Raw genomic sequence first — 16365 nt, forward strand, 5'->3', positions numbered from 1 at the left:
CTGGAAAAGGACAAAGACACGTGGGAACTGGTAGGAGGCTAAGGTGTGCAGGGCTTGTCTTCCAGTATGCCCAAAAAGCAGCTTGAGCTGGTGGGCTGAACCCAGGAATGAGAGACAAGGGCTAGGGGGCCACTCCTACCTCCTAGCTCTGCCACAAGCAAGCCGTGTGGCCCTGGGTAGGTCACATCCCTAGTCTGGGCTTCCCATTCCTCATCTGCAGTGATCTGAAAGATTCTGAAGGGCTTTCCAGTTCTGATATTTACTGAGTGGGCTTATTGTTCTCCTTTGACTACTTTTTCAGTAAGGGAAGTTTGCCATCAGTAAGGGAAGTTTGCCATCCCATAATATCTCCCCAGGGAACCTTGACACCCTGGGAAGCTGCTTGGAGTAGATGCCTGATTTTAACTGTCATATGGGGCATTTATTCACGAACCGCCAACAGTTATTGAGCAATGCCTACTGACTCAGCACTGGGCGAGGTGCTGGATTTTGGGGACAGAGGACATGTTGGGGAACCATGATGGGGACATGCAGGGTGAACTGTGGACTCAAGGAAGACGTGGCTCTGTCTTTGTGGTTTATATATGTATCACAGGGCCTTGCAGGGTGTTTGACTTTAGATCTTGGCACAGATTGTAGATACAGGGAGGACTGTCAGAGACATCTAGCCCAATTCTTTTATTTTACAGGTAAGAAAAATAAGGGTCAAAGAATTTACCCAAGGTCACATAGGATGTTAGCGAGAGACTTCACCCTAAAGTCCTCATGTAAGGACCCTTTCCATACCTTCAACTATATCCAAAGAGCTTCAGCCAAAGCCACTAAATCAGATGAGTGGATCACAGGGTAACCTTCTTAAAGCCTCAAATGTTGTTAGCTGTTGTCTTGGCCAATTGCAAGGACTTGGAGATGCCCAAGCCTGCCTGGCTTGCCTCATTATTGCCATTTTTTATAGATCTCCTAGAGAAAACCTCTTACCCTTTCTTGCCTATGGCCTTGTTTGTTTGTTTGTGTTTCTGTTGTTATTGTTTTTTGCTTCTGATCCTCTGATATTTCTTCCCACCTCTATGCTTTCCCCCATATTTCCTCCCTCCCCTCTGATAGTTCAGGTCCCCCAAGGCTTGGAGAACAGAGATCACAGGGCATCTCATCCACAGGCCTTCCTGGGATCATCCATCTAATTTCCAACCTTCTGATGCATTTCCACGATAGCTAAATCTCTTGCATCACTAATGGACAAATAATCCCACTGGCCTTCACTGGGGTTTTGGAAAGAGGTTTTCCTAGAGTTTGATGTGGATTCAACTACTCTCCTTGAAGGATATGTTTGCTTGGTACAGGAAAGATTTCCCTTGGCCCAGCCAGAAGAGTCCTGTCTGATGAGATTCAGCCTAACCTCCCTGCAGGAGGATGCGCTCTGTTTCTTTCTGGGGCAACTGGGATGCCAGCTCCCTGGCAGAAGTTCAGAGTTCAGAGGCCCCAAAGCCCCTAACTGAATTAAGTAAAGAACCTGGGCTAGTGCAGCCCCTGTCTACCTGCTAACTCCTACATTCAGGCCCAACTTCCTTCCTTATGCAGTACCTTTTCCTTTTCTTCCTAGGATTTAACAAGATAACTTTAATTATAGCAGTTGAGTGTTGCCTCCGTCACTAGATTATAAACTCCACGTGGAGAAGGAAGCATGTGTATCTTGCCTTTCACTATAGTCCCAAAAACTAGCACAATACTGTAACAGGCATAATAGGTGCTCAGTAAATATTTGTTCAATGAATAAAGGAATGTCTGCTCCTTTCTGTTTGTCTCTGAGTGTTCCTAAGAAAAAGAAAGAGTATGTAATTCATCCTATAAAAAGATAAAAGCTGTGGAACTTCCTTTGGCTGTTCTGCTAGGAGATACTTTGTACTCACAGTGTCCTTCCAAGTAGAGGAGGCCAAGAATGTACGTGGGCATTTCTCCTTTGATATCTTTGAGCTGGCTAATCTTTAACCTCTCAGAGATCGCCAGAGGTAAATGGAAGGAGAACAATATCTACATTCTTTTAATTTCACTGTTTGTGGTCTAGTCACATAATGTGGAGGTTAAGAAATTGGACCACTTACTTGAACATGTAGCTTAACCTCTATGGGCTTCAGTTTCTTTGTCTGTGAAGTGGGGATAATAACTTACCCTATTTAATAGGGCTTTGGGAAACATTACAGGGGGAAAATGTAAATGTGTAAATTGCTGAACACACATGGTGCCTGTCGCATTGAAAGTGCTCAAGAAATATTAGCTGTCATTACTAATGTCATTATTCATCTCTTTGATTGACTTTTGTGCACTTTAAGGGCAGAGGCTCTGTTAAGTTCAGATCTGAGATGGTGTGGAAGATAATGAGATGGAGTCCAGGGGTCATTTGAACCAGGTAAAATCCTCTTTGCAAATTCAAGCACCTCTCACTCTCACCTGGGACAGAGGTGCCAAATGCCACGAAAACAACAGCTGTGACTGAATCCTTGAGACCAATGGTGCAGCCGAAGTGCGAGGCCAGGTCCCCAATGATGGCGGTGAGCATGCCGATGATGAGGATGGAGACGGCGAAGCAGGCCCAGCCGTGGCAGTACTCTGTGGGGGGCACACAGGCAAACAGCACCTTCCAGAAGACAGTCAGGAAGTGCATGACGTAGTCAAAGCAGGAGGGCAGCCTCTCCTCCCCGGATTCATCCTCATCCTCATCCCCTGCTGGAGGCAAGATAAACAGGCAAGAGAAAGGGTAGCGAAGTCAGATAATCATTCATGAGAAAGTCAAGCCCAGCCCGCACCACAGACATCATCCGCTAGAAGGGGACTCCAGCTGTCTTCTGGGCAGCTGGTGGGGGCCAGGTCCAGGGTGCCAGAAAATAGTGGGGAAACAATTTGGGCTGCCTCATAGGTCAATTTGAATGCAGGGCACCAAGGTAGAGTGGGAGAGAGAGGGCCAGGGAATGAGGAAGAGAAGAAAGAAGGAGATTAAGAGGGACAAGACAGTGGAGCAGAAAGAAAGGAGGATGCAAACCATCATTCTCAGCAAACTAACACAAGAACAGAAAACCAAACACCGCATGTTCTCATAAGTGGGAGTTGAACAATGAGAACACGTGGATACAGGGAGAGGAATATCACACACTGGAGCCTGTCGGGGGTGGGGGATAGGGGAGGGATAGCATTAGGAGAAATACCTAATGTAGATGACGGGTTGATGGGTGCAGCAAACCGCCATGGCACATGTATACCTATGTAACAAGACTGCGTGTTCTGCACATGTACCCCAGAACTTAAAGTATAATAAAGGAGAATGCACAGGCTGCATTTTGTTGTCTAGGGAAAGAAGTGAAATCAGTTCAGCGTGGCCACTCTTCACTGGACACCAGCAGGGCTCCTTTCAAATTTTCTGACCTGACTGCTGCAATAACCATTGTGGTTCTGGTCATTATTATCTGTCTCCTGAGGGATGGCTGTCATTCCAGATCATGAGAATATACTGCAGAGCCAATGCCCTCCTCCAAACATCTCATGGGAAAAAGCAGGATGGGCCTTGATTGTCCTTGCCAGGAAATGTGGGCAGAGTTGCCCACTCAGCAGCCCTGGAGGGGAGGGTATGCTGAGGCATGCCTGTGCCTTGCCAACGGCAACTTCTGTCATGTTTTGGCATAACTGGTAGAAGCTGGGCTTTGAAAGAACAGGAGTCAGAACACTTGGGTTCTCATTCCAGCTTTGCCATGAAGAAAATCTGTAAGCTGGGTAAATCATCTCTTATTTCTGAACCTCAGGCCCCTCCTTTGTAAAAGGAGCAAGGTAGATGATGTGGCCTACATTCTGTTTATTGTCTCGAGGGGCACAGTCAGGTCATCAGAGGGGGAGCTAGAAAGATCTAAAGCAGCTGATGAGAAAAGTGGGGCAGCAGCAGCAGCAAACCTCTCTTCCTGGCTGTCTTTTTGCTCTGGCTCTGGGGCCTTGGGGATATGACCCTGTGGGTTGCTATGACAACAAAGCCTCTCAATAAAAGACAAGGCCAGGAGGCCTCAGTGGTGCTGAGAGGTGATAGTGACGGTGGTTGGGAGACCTTTTCCGTCCCTGTTCCAACCAGCAGTCCCCGCAGGCTGCTAGGACTCCCGGCTGTGCTGTGGGTCACTACTGAGGGAGCCTGTCAGTAAATGCCGAGGGAGGGGGTTTGGAATCATCCAGGGTGTTTTGTTGGAGAGTCAATGCAACACATTTTATAAACTCCTAACTCCCACATCTCTAAATCAGAATTGTCCCACATTTTACAGAAGAGCAGTACCAAACAAATGAAAAGAAAGAATGACGGAAATCAGAATTTATTGAGTTTGGATTTTATACAAGACTCTGTACCTTTCTACTTTTCTGAGAAAGGTAGCAATAGTTCCCCTTTGGAAAGAGGACATTGAGGTCAGAGAGGGTACATTATTCCAGTTCACACAGCAGAACAAGGATTTGAAACCAGAGATAGCCACGTTTTTCAGATACACCATGATTCTTTTCCAAGTAGGCACCTAGGACCAGAGCTGGGAAGACTGAGCACACAGGCCTTCCCAGGGACTGGTGGGCTGTTAACATGGCTTTACGCTTCCTTCTCAGAGGCTGTCTGCTTCTCCCAGCAAGGCCAGCCTGAGACACTTCTCACCTGCACTGACGGTGATGGCCTCCATGAACTGGTCCCTCCAGGAATGGGTCCCCACAACCAAGGCCAGGTTTGTCTTCTTGATCAGTTTGTCCACCGTAGTCTGTTACGAAGAGAAAAACTTGGAACCATGAGGTTAGAATGCTCAGAACCAATGAGGAGTCTGGTTCTTCAAAGGAATGAAAGATGCCCTGTCTCCAGGGTGTTCTGACAGTTATGCATGGAATGGCCTTGGGCGATCTCTTTTGAGGCAATCCTTCTATTTCCCTTTGTTTTTGGTTGTAATCTTTTTGTTTTGTTTTGTTTGAGACAGGGTCTCACTCTGTCACCCAGGCTGGAGTGCAGTGGTGCAATCATGGCTCATTGCAGCCTCAACCTCCTGGGCTCAAGCCATCCTCCCACCTCAGCCTCCTGAGTAGCTGCGACCACAGGCATGTACAACCACACCGAACTGATTTTTATTTTATTTTTTATAGAGATGGGGTCTCCCTATGTTGCCCAGGCTGGTCTTAAATTCCTAGGCATAAGTGATCCTCCCATCTCAGCCTCTCAAAGTGCTGAGATTACAGGCGTGAGTCCCTCACTGCCTGGCCTGGCTGTGACTTTTGAAATTGGCTATTTAGAATAATACAATAAAGAAGAATAATAATGATGTTAATATATCTTGCCCTGTAGTAGTGAGTTTTAATATTTTTGCTTTCAAAATACAGTTAAACAATAATGATAATACATCTCAGGACTTTCCAGTCCACTTATTTCACATTCTATGTTATGTTTCCTTACAATATTCCTAGCATACAAATGGCCAGCACTATTTGTTTCATGTTACAAGTGGGGAAACTGAGACCTGGGATGGATAAGTGATTTGTTCAGTTTCAACTTCACATATTCACTAGTGAAAGTGGAAAAAAACACCCCAGGTCTTCTGCCTCCCATTTTTATTTATTTATTATTCAATTAGACCTCACTGTTTGCCTGACCTTGAACTCATAGGACTCTTCGATGATGACTTCCAGTTTGGGGTGTTCACCCAGTACTGGCTTTCCCATCTCTGCTATCCTCTTGGCCTCCTCTTCCTCCATAGTCAGCTTCCTGTCTGTCACCTCTGCAACAAAACAAAATCAGACTCGCTTTAACACCTTTTCCACTCCCTGGAAGGATACAGTTCAGAGTATTAGGCATGGGCAGTGGGTACAAAGCAAATAACTCTTGGGAATGGGGAGTTTATGTATATTTTTAGTGCCTTTTTTATGAAGTACTAAACACTTTATAACCAGACCATGAGAATGTGCCTTGCAGACTGGGATAAGCATTCCTCTTTCTCTTTTATACCTGGGTGGACAACCTGACCTAAACATCTCCTGAGAAATAGCATCAAGTGAAGTTCTCAAGACACTCAGTGAGATGTTGGGGAACTGGGAAGAAAGGGCAAGTGTTTTGACCTTGAACTATTTTGAACTTTTAGGCCTGTTTGTTCAACCACTTCCTGTAAGAGTTCTTGAAGGTGCAGAAGGACATTTATTCAAAGGAAATGTCTACTGGTTTCACAGCATCTTGACTCATTTACCAATGGTCCCTTCTCATGTTGAACAGTTTTTTTTTTTTTTTTTTTTTTCCACTTTGGCTGGTGAGTCCATTTTAAGACCACTTCTGCATGAAGACATGTTTTCCGGATTAGAGTGAAATAGAGATTGAATCTTTTTATTCCCCTTTGATTAGAAAATTGCTCTTGGCGGCTTGTTTCTTTCAGATCTCATTTAAACATCTTCCCATCCAAGTCCACATTCTCACATGCAATTAATTCTTTTATTCAGCTCCTTAATTGCTTTCATTCCACACAGTAAACCTCCCAGGGGAATCCTGTAGTCCTTGGATAATCTCAAGGACAAAATGGGTCGGAGGCCAAGAAGGTCTTTTGTCTCTAGCTGGGGAATTGGTGAAACAAGGGCAGTCGTGAGACTCCAACTCTCGAATTTGCAAGGAGAGAAATTCCCTGAAAAGACTATAAGCCAAGGGTTTAAGTTACCAAGCAGAGAGCCTTATATTTTATGTCAGAATTTTCTTAGTTGGCCTGCATGAAGATGGTATGACAGTGTGCGGAGACTTCCTGAGCTCGCTGTTTTGCTCAGTGTTTGGGCACCAAACACAGAAGGCAATCCTAAAATGTCTGGGAGCTGTCCGTGGTGCTGTCCTTCCTCTAGTGCTGGTGGCCACTTTTGGAAACAATGTTTTCTCAAGGATCCATGTCTTTCTGCATATGTCCAAGTCAGCAGACATCCTCTAGCAGCCTGACTTCATTTAGTCTATTGAATTCGAGTCTCTGATTAGTTAATTCTGAAGGTAAATCTGGGTGAATCTAGGGTTCTGGCTATGAGGCCAGCAACCCTAGAAGCCAGACTGCAAGCTACTCTGGGAAAAAGCCCTTAGAAAAAGACACACAGATTCCATACTCTTCCTTTACTTGCAGGTTTAAGCACCACATCACAATGCCTATCTTAGCAGCGACAGTATTATTCCACTCCTTCCTCCCCAATTCCCCCATGTCATACTTTACATGTGACACAATAACTTTATACCAATATAATGAGCTCTCCAGTGACATATAAATGTACCTGTCTAACCCCTTGTCTACCTATCAATCTAGTACTATATCCATCTGGCAGGATATTGATCTACTTACTGACCTGTCCACCTCTGTGGTGACAGTCAGTTTTTCCATCTAGCTTTCTGCAAAAATCCCTTTGACAAATAACCAATCCTCTATCTTTGGATCTCCCACAGTCCCACAGAGGCTCTCTGTATATATTTGTTAATTGATTGAGTCACATGCCTTTAAGTCAATTCTAGTTTCTTGGTTTGGCAATAATTCCCGCCTTTTTCTATTTTTGTCATGATCATTCCTTTAAATTCAAATGTTGTTAATTTCTTGAGAGAATTATAAGTCTTCAATTTAGAGGACCATAGTGATTCTGATATCTTGTTTATGTGACTCCTCAGAATTTCAAGTAAAGAGAATAAATGGCAGGTGATCTAGATATTCAGACTGACTAAATAAACTCTCAGTTCTAGGAACAGGAAGAGAGGCTGGGAGGGGAGAGAAAGATAGAATATGAATAGGATGGAAGATTGAACAAATATTGGAAGGACAAAGAGCCTGCCAGGCCAGACAAGAATAGGATGTTTTGAACACTCTGCAGAGTGATGTAGCTAGTGCTCTTCCTGCAAGGATCCCTGAGCTTGGGGGGGTGGGGTTAGCTCAGAATGAACATATTCCCTCTCTGTCTCTGTCCACCTAGAAAAATTAAAACCGGTATTTGAGATTTCCAACAGATTGAAAGGCTAATCAAGCGCTCCTAAATTAAAGGCTTACAGATTGAAAGAGCTAGGAAAAGAAACATTTCCTTTTTCCCATTTTAGCTTCTATTGATGTTTGCAAATATGTTAAAAGTAGAAAGAAACTTAAATTAAATCACAATCTTTGTTATGCATATATGTGAGGGGGGTGGGTGGAGAAAAGAGTTGGAACAAAGAAGCCTTACATACCTTCACAGGCAAGAGGATGAGTGAAGTGGAGAAGAAAAACCCAATACTATGAAATCAATACCCTGGGAGAAGAGTGAAGAACAGAGGGTTGAGGGTAGCCCTTACCTTGTTGGTATAAAAAAGAAGCAAAAAGCCAAGGAAGCTGGAGTAACTGTGTTTTTTCCACAAAAGAAAAATATAGGAGTTACCTACATTTCTTTTTTGTTTAAGGCTCCCAGAAGGCAAATGTCCTTACTGTGTATACCACCCCTTCCTGAACCCAAGATGTAGCCTGTAGGTGACTTTGAATACCAATGAAATCTGTAAGATGTTTTGCCTCTTAAGTGGCCTTAACATTTTTTTCTGTGTTCAAAGGACTGATGAAATGTAAGACGTTCTTTTAAAATATATTGAAACTGTCTTGTGTAGGCCACTCTGCTTGCACAGAGTTATAGTATTGCTAGATATGCTCAAAATGCTTTCATATCTGCTCATGAAGTTGAATGTTGTTTATGATTGGTTTCCACTCATGCAAGCATACTCTCAAAGTAGGTATATGTCCTCTATAGCATCTAGATTCTGCATGAGAATCTCTTCAAAATAAATTCTCTAAAATTTATATTTCCAGCCAGAACACTGCCCCAACCCCCCATCCTAATTCATCTTGTTCATGGCACATAGGACTTTAAGGGTCAATGACAAGTGGACCAAAATTCTAGCAATTTAAGTCTCAGCTGTGATGAGATGGAAGATCTCCAGAACTGGTAAAATTCCAGATTCTTTAAAAATTGCATTTCTCATTCTCACAACAGGTTTGGTTGTTTTCCTGGATCCCTTGGGATTAAAGTATTTTTTTTCAAATCCTATCACATTATATTAGGAGATTCCAGCTCTGAATCTCACTGTCTTTTCCTCCACAACATGAGATGGCAGATGAATTAAGACTCAGAAGTCTATGACCCACCATCTCCTTGGTAAGCTTAATTTCTCTTCCTGGTCCCAGAGAGGATCAGCTATGCCTTAACCCACATCCACAGACAGAAGTGATGCTCAAGGAATTGCCTTCCTCACAACTGCTTTCTCATAATTGCTTCATGTGGGAAAATAAATCTCCCAGTCCTTGGGAGAAATTGTCAGGTTAACTCGAGCCTGCAGTTCTTATTCAATAAATCAAAGGACATTGGTCTTAAACCAAATAATGGCACTGGCAAGAAGTGGAAAGAAAAGAGGGGGACAAGACACCTCTTACCTGGAGATAACAGGAGCACTGTTTGCAAATGGATACCAGACAAGTGGAAGAAAGAAAAGGAAAGAACATTAAGGTCCCATCTTGAAAGTATCACCAGGTTTTGTGGTTGCTGGCAGCATAAGGAAAGCAGTGAGCTTAGTAGGTGAGAGCTCAGCAGCCATATGCAAAAAGCAGCCTTTGGAGCATGCACAGAGCAGCAGCAAGAGGTGTGAGCAGCCGGAGAGTCTGCTGAGCACCAGGGCCCTGGTAAGGGCATTTGCTCCCATGCTTTCCCGGCTACCCTAAGGGCTAGGAATAGAGGAATGAGGATGGGGAACCAAGTGGGTGGGTTGGTCACTCATGACTGTGTAGAATATCAGGTTATCACATCCATTCTGTAAAAAAAGTAGTGAGAATCCAGTTATCATGAAAACTGTGTAAGTTGCAACCCTGCCAGAGTAGCTAACTTATGAGTGGCAAAAATGACCATGGGGCTTGAATGGGAGCTCAAGGAAATGGGTAGCATTGTGCAAGAGTGGAACAGTGCCCAGGTCTATGTCTTCCATCCCTAACGACTTAGCTGAACTCATGCTCAGCTTCTCAGTGCCCATAGGGTTTCCATGACCACAAATGCCTTCCTAGCTGCCACGTTGACTAGAACTTTGATTTCCCCTAAAAGAATGACTTAGCAAAAAGGTAAGTCCTGCAGAATGTTTTCCTTGAATGGTTTGTCTTTACCATAAATATATCCCGGAGATTAGGGCTATGGGCTCCTCCCATTTTGTATTACCTCTGCTTAGCAAAGTCCCTGCATGTGGTAGTGTTTAATTAAGTTTGGCTGTTTGCTGTCTATTTTGGCAACTGTCTTTTCCATAGATCTCATAGATCTCTGGTTGGGTGATCTTTCTGTTTCAGAAAGGACAGGCTAAGTCAGAGTCCAGGTATTCTGGAACAGAGAAACTGTCATACCAACAGCTATACATAGATGAGAGATGACAAATGCAAGGTCCCTATGTGGATTGGGAAACTGAGTTAAAGACACACCCAATACAGGTTGTCTGTAGCCCTTGAATTTGTACTTATGCTGAACCCTCTTAGAGTTTAAGATCTAAGAACTAAGGAAACTCTTGTGACACACCACATTTTCATTTCTATGGTATCTTAGTACAGCCCCTCACTCCTTGGCTCTCAGATAAAGGTCTGGGGAGAGCTTGCCACATATTCATCGTGTAGTTGGTGACCGATAGAGATTGCTGAGGAACGAGTGTGTGTTGTGGGGGAACCAGGGGGGACATGTCTGTGGATCATTTTTTTCCTAAGAATCTGTAGGAATGCAACTCAGGCCTGTGATCAATCATCCTATATTCACAGCTACTGAGATATATGTGGATCCAGAGTCTACATGATATATAAACAAGGCAGTTCACTTTTTTAGGTATCTCCCATGTAGAATTCCAAAGGTTAATGGATCAATGGCTTTCCTCAGTACATTGAGATAGGTAGACATAGATAGACAGACAGATAGATAGATAGATAGATAGATAGATAGATAGATAGATTGGCAAGAGCTTGTTTATTCTGCTCCTTCCAGGAGTTTGCATGGAAGAGCTCCTCCTGGCCCCCAAGTTCCAGGGGAGATCAGAGATCCCAGCGCATAAATGAACACAGGTGGGCCAGACAAAGGCAGCTCTTCCAGAAAGGTCCCTGATGCCCTGGTTTTCACTTATACATGCCACCGAACATCTGGCCCATCCCTAGAGTAGTGAGAAGGCCTGCAGTTGGCTGGAATTCCATCATTCTCTGGTCATTGTCTCCATGAATCCAAGACTTTCTGCTCAGCAGTTATAGATGGGTCAGCGAGATCTGGGTAGGCCAGCTTTGACTGACACAATACCTTGAGGGTGTTTTTCCTGCTGCTGCTCATGAGAGAAGCTGGAGCTGAACTTTCCCCTGTATTGATCCCCTGGGTCAGGTGAGAGTCATTTATTCCTGCTCAGACACTCCAGGGACAAGCTGGAAAGAGCATAGGACTGTGAATAATTAGGAAGCATCTGGGCAGCTTGTCAAGATGAGCCCATGGATGTCGAAAAAGGAGGACCAAACAGGCCCCATTCTTGAGAGAGAGAGAGAGAGAGAGCTTTCCTTTCCACCCCAAGGCTTCCAATGTCCAGGCCCAGGCCCAGTCCCAACAGTCTTGATTATGTTGCTCAGTGTTGCTCTCAGAAGTCTACTTCTAGACTCCAGAGCAACTGTGTTTCCTATTCAGTCTCCCTTTTTTCCTTCTCTTTTTTCCATCCCCCAGCTCATCCAGAGCTTTTAATCTCAACTCTGAAGTCTGTTTTGTTTGCCAAAAATAGAGTCTCCTATTTCAAATCCAGTCTTTCATTTTTTAATGCAATTGTCATTTTGACCATGCAGAGACTATGCCATTCTGAATGTTTCAGACTCTCCCATGCAGTAGTGATAATAAAAAGCAATTTCCACTGTTCTGTCTCTCACTCTGAGAACAGCAGGGAATTCTGGAAATTTGGTTGGGTTTCCATTTGCTTCGGAGTCTAGACAATCAGGTTTTATGACCTTTCACCTTATGGTCTAATGTCAAAATATGGGAAGGACTGAAGAAACTGGAAATTAACCACCTGGAAAACACAGACAATAAAATAGGCAGCTGGAAAATTGACACATTTCTTCTTGGCACTGCTCATCTTGGCATCTTGGTCACTGGGGAGATCTGGGGGCACACCACACAGATAGCTTGCTGAAATCCTTGTCTTCTCACCTACTCCCTCCACGAGGGCATTGCTGACATTTCCTTGGACAAAGAATCCAGTGCAAAACAGGAAGATGTCCTTAAATGGGGATTAGCCAAAGACATTTGCATTTGGTTAGGTCTCTTGAAGACTTATCTTGGGTCACTCTCTGTCCTGCTGTTGGTAGAGGTTTTTAAGGGAGCCATAAAAGAAGAGCCTTTTTACTGGTGGAATAAAGGCATATATGGACTTCCAATCTCTTCCTCTTGTCTGGAACCACTGCTTTCCTTCCTGTACACTGTACAATCCTTTGTGCTGCTTTCATTTGCATCTAAGTAGCTTGGACTGTGGAAACTGATGAAGGTGACTTACAATTGGCCTTGGGTATCTGCTGCTTCCAACCAATTATGAATACATGGAATAAATGCTCAAGGGAGGTGGGAATGAGGTAGGGCAGGTGCTGAGGCAACCTCTGAGAATATTGTTGGTGGCAGGAACTGGAAGTTGGGCAAGAATACAATGTGGGAAAAAATAGAACCAGAGATAATTTCTTTCTTTCAGCACTTTTTGGCAGCCAGGCTGAGGGCAACGTTTTATTGAGTGGCGAAGAAGAGAACCAGCAATGGAAGATGGAGAGGAGTTCTGCCCCTAGAGCATCAGGTGTGTCCAAACCAGTGCAGGCACAGAAGTGGTCAGCTCTGCAGGAGAGTCCCCAGCAGACAATAAGAACTGACCAATCACACTGAGAAGGCCTGTAGAGGATCCTTTGGGAATGTTGTTGCTGAATCTCTTAGATCTGTCCTCGTGTGGAAAGTTTTATGCTGCTCTTTGTCACATGAATATGAACTAATTGCAGTATGAACACCCCTTTTTGACAAACAGGTGAATTTCACTGCTTCATTTGCTAGGAGGCTCCCAGCAGCATATCTCTCCTGAATGGGAGTGTGAATGTCCTCTTGTTATTTCCCAGGAGCACCCTAACCCATTCCCACATCTATGCCTCCAAATGATTGGAAGCCATTCAAAGTAGTGGCTTCCAATCATTTTCTTCAAGGGAAGAAATCCTTCCTTACTTCTACCCTGGTTGCAACATAATCAGTCCCTTAGGGATGAGCCCCTGGCGGGTATTCTCAGATGCAGGTCCTGAGGAAAGCAGGAGATGAGGCCACTTCTCTAGTGTGGGATGAGGGCTATCTTGGGATCTGGGCGATACGTTCTCTTGCAGTTGCCAAGCAAAGGCAAACATCTGTGACCCTTCCAACACCTGTCTGTCAGGGATCAGCATCAATTGCATCATTTAGAGTCTTTTCTGTTGGAAAATCCCCAATTCAACACTCCAGGCCTGCCCAATGTCAGTCCTTTTCTGGGGCCCTTGGCTATGGGAATTTTCATACCTGGAACTATTTCCTTCCCTTCAGGAACTCTCAATTTTCTGCTTTAGAGGTTGCATTGTCCCAAAGTAGCCTGAATAACGTACCCAACCTTGGGCTAGGAACGTAGAATGGGATGGGGTGGGATGCCCAGAGGAGGAAGAATAGCTCAGGATTCCAGATTGCATGATTACTGCAGAAGTCAACTGTCTCTCCGAGAGCTCTCAGAAGCCATGGCCTCTGAAAATTGGTACACTTTCCCGTGCCATGGTCTGTCCGACTGTGAAACAGCCAGATAATACACTTACCTCCTCGAAGGGCAGAGGGGCCTATGGGCCACTCCACAAGTGAATAACCTGCCAAGCATTCAAAGGAAGTTGGGGAATGCAGCAGAAAACTGTCAAAGCATCATTGCAACCCAGGCCCCAACCCCCATCCCAGACCCTCCCACATTCAATCCAGGCTAAAGAGTGAGGGGTGGCAGGGGAGGAAGGCAGGGAGGGGCACAGGCATGCATCACGTCACATTCCTTTTTTTTCTTCTCCTCCCCACCCACCAAGGAATTTTCACATTTACAGGTTACAGTGTAGGGGTGGGGTGGGGGAGAGTGCAGGGGCCCATGGCAATTGAATAATTGAAAATTGTAGCAAAACAGGGAAATAACTCATTAGGGTAATGAGGAGTTGAGGCTGCAGTGCTGCCCAGAAGGTGGGAAAGGAGGAATTTGGAATAAGCTAAGGCTAAGAAGGCAGAGATGATACCGAAACAGGGTGAGAGCGAGAATACAGGAGGGAAAAGAATAAAAAAATCCATTGGTCAAAAAGAGAAAGGAGGAGAAGGGAAGAAAAGGAGGGAGACAAAAATATAGTTGCTTTTTCTTTTTTGTTGTTGTTTTTCAGTTTGTTTTAATTTTTCTTTCTTTTTTTTTGTTGTTTTGTTTTTAAAGAATCTCACACCTGATATTCCACGTTCCATCCATTTCGGTTCACCAAGGGCAATGAAGAAATTCTCTTGCCTTTCGTATTCCTCCTCATCTACTATTTTAACCCTTATGGTTTTCCTGTAGGGACAACAAGAGAGAGAGTGTGTCGACTGGGTCGGTAGATTGGTTGGTCACCTGGTGCACAGCCTTTAAAATAATTCCCCATCATTCCTGGCACATGCAGTCCAGTCCCACCATGGTGGCTTTCGACAGGACCATGGTGGATTGTGTTGTTCTCAGGTAATAAATGGTCTTAGCTTTTCTTGTCTTCTTGGTCATAGTTGTTCTTATGGGTGAGGGGGCAGGGAGCCAGGAGGCAAGGAAAGGTGGGCAAAGAAAGGGAGCCAGAAGGACAGAAGGGGAGGAGAAGGCAGAAGGCGGCTAATGGTGAGGAGGAGTCATTTTAGACCTTGCCAACAGTTAGTAGGAAGTGAGTCGGGCAGCATATTCCACTGGGTGTCACATGGTAACAGTGGCATTTCTCTGGGCAACAGGTAAAGTACTAACCCACTGGGAATAACCCAGGGTCTTCCCACAACAGGGAATATGTCAACAGAACCCAGGGCTTGTGTCCCTTCTTTGTGTCTATACTCACTTCCATTGTGAGTTTCAGAAAGAAAATTTTAAAAGAAAAGTATTTATGAGGAAGGGAAACCAGAGAGAGGAGGAGAAGAGGGAGAGAGAGAGAGTGAGAGAGAAAGAGAAAGAGAGAGAAAGAGAAGAAAGAGAGGTAGAATTGTGTGATCTTTCTCATTCTTTATCTCATAGGGCTTCAGTGGTGGGAACTAAAATAAATATGTATTAACCACAATATTACATAGGAATCCTTTACTATTTACAGCTGAGGCACTTCTGGGAAAATGTGAAGAAAATGATGTAAATCATCAAATTCTAAATCACCTTTGGGCTTCTATCACTTAGGGGTGATGTGTCCCAAAACTGGTTTCCTCAATGTGAATTATCATGGGTCTGGGGCACAAGGTGATAGAAGTTTCTGTTCATCTCTGGGTATCTCAACAAAGCATAACATCTTTTAAAAACAAATCACCCAGGGAAGAAATGTTCCTTGAAATTCACTGCCCTCCAAAGACTGGCTCTTTGTCATGTGGAGAGGTTGCCGTGTGGGCCTGATTCTTCCTATGTGGTTTCTTCTGGTCCTTCATGGAATCACAATGGTGGCTAGCAGGTCCTACTAGTGAGCCAGAATTGTAATTTTCTGCTTTCTTTTTCTTTTTCTTTTTTTTTTTTTGGCGGGGGGCGGGGGGGGGGAGATTGGGGGAGGGGGGCCTAAGAACTAAATGCTGTAAAGGGTAAAGAGCATTTACCTAAATATCTCTTCAGATCCTCTGATGTTCCTGCTACCTTCTGTGGGCGTGCTCAGCTTTGCCATGTATAATGTAGTAGACTGACCCAAGGGGGCTTGTAGGGCACAGGACTTGCTGTGCATTTGTGGTGTGTGTACTTTACAAGTACAGTCACATGCTACATAAAAACCTTTGGCTCAATGACAGACCACATCTACAATAGTGGTCCCATAAGGCTATATACTACCATATTTTTACTGTGCCTTTTCTATGTCTAGATGTGTTTAGATAAACCAATACCATTGTGCTACAGTTGCCTGCAATATTCAGTACAAGCACATGCTGTACAGGTTTGTAGCCTAGGAGCAATAGGCCCACATAGTCCAGGTGTGTCGTAGGCTACACCATCTAGGTTTGTGAAAGTACACTCTATAATTTTCCCACGATGACAAAATTGCTTAAGGATACATTCCTCAGAATGTATCCTTATTGCTAAGTGATGCACGACTGTACATTTTTATAACCTTTTTGGGTACTTCTTTTGACATC

The 16365-nt window shown here is 44.3% G+C and overlaps 1 protein-coding gene across 5 annotated transcripts in view; it reads right to left on the reverse strand.

Annotated features, from left to right (window-relative positions):
* SLC8A3 (solute carrier family 8 member A3) overlaps positions 1-16365 on the reverse strand; it is a 148254-nt gene that overhangs the window by 4705 nt on the left and 127184 nt on the right. For 2 of the 5 annotated variants that reach the window (XM_054530246.2, XM_024231665.3), the window contains exons 3-6: positions 14487-14590; positions 5641-5765; positions 4664-4763; positions 2446-2721 (exon numbers count right to left, since the gene is read on the reverse strand). In XM_054530246.2, coding sequence (XP_054386221.1) covers positions 2446-2721; positions 4664-4763; positions 5641-5765; positions 14487-14590 — 605 coding nt within the window. Of the gene's footprint in view, positions 1-6; positions 2722-4663; positions 4764-5640; positions 5766-14486; positions 14591-16365 lie in introns of those variants that run through there. The other 3 variants (XM_054530248.2, XM_054530249.2, XM_054530250.2) reach the window with 3 other exon arrangements.

This window comes from Pongo abelii, chromosome 15 (assembly GCF_028885655.2).
Source record: "Pongo abelii isolate AG06213 chromosome 15, NHGRI_mPonAbe1-v2.0_pri, whole genome shotgun sequence".
Lineage (NCBI taxonomy): Eukaryota > Metazoa > Chordata > Mammalia > Primates > Hominidae > Pongo > Pongo abelii.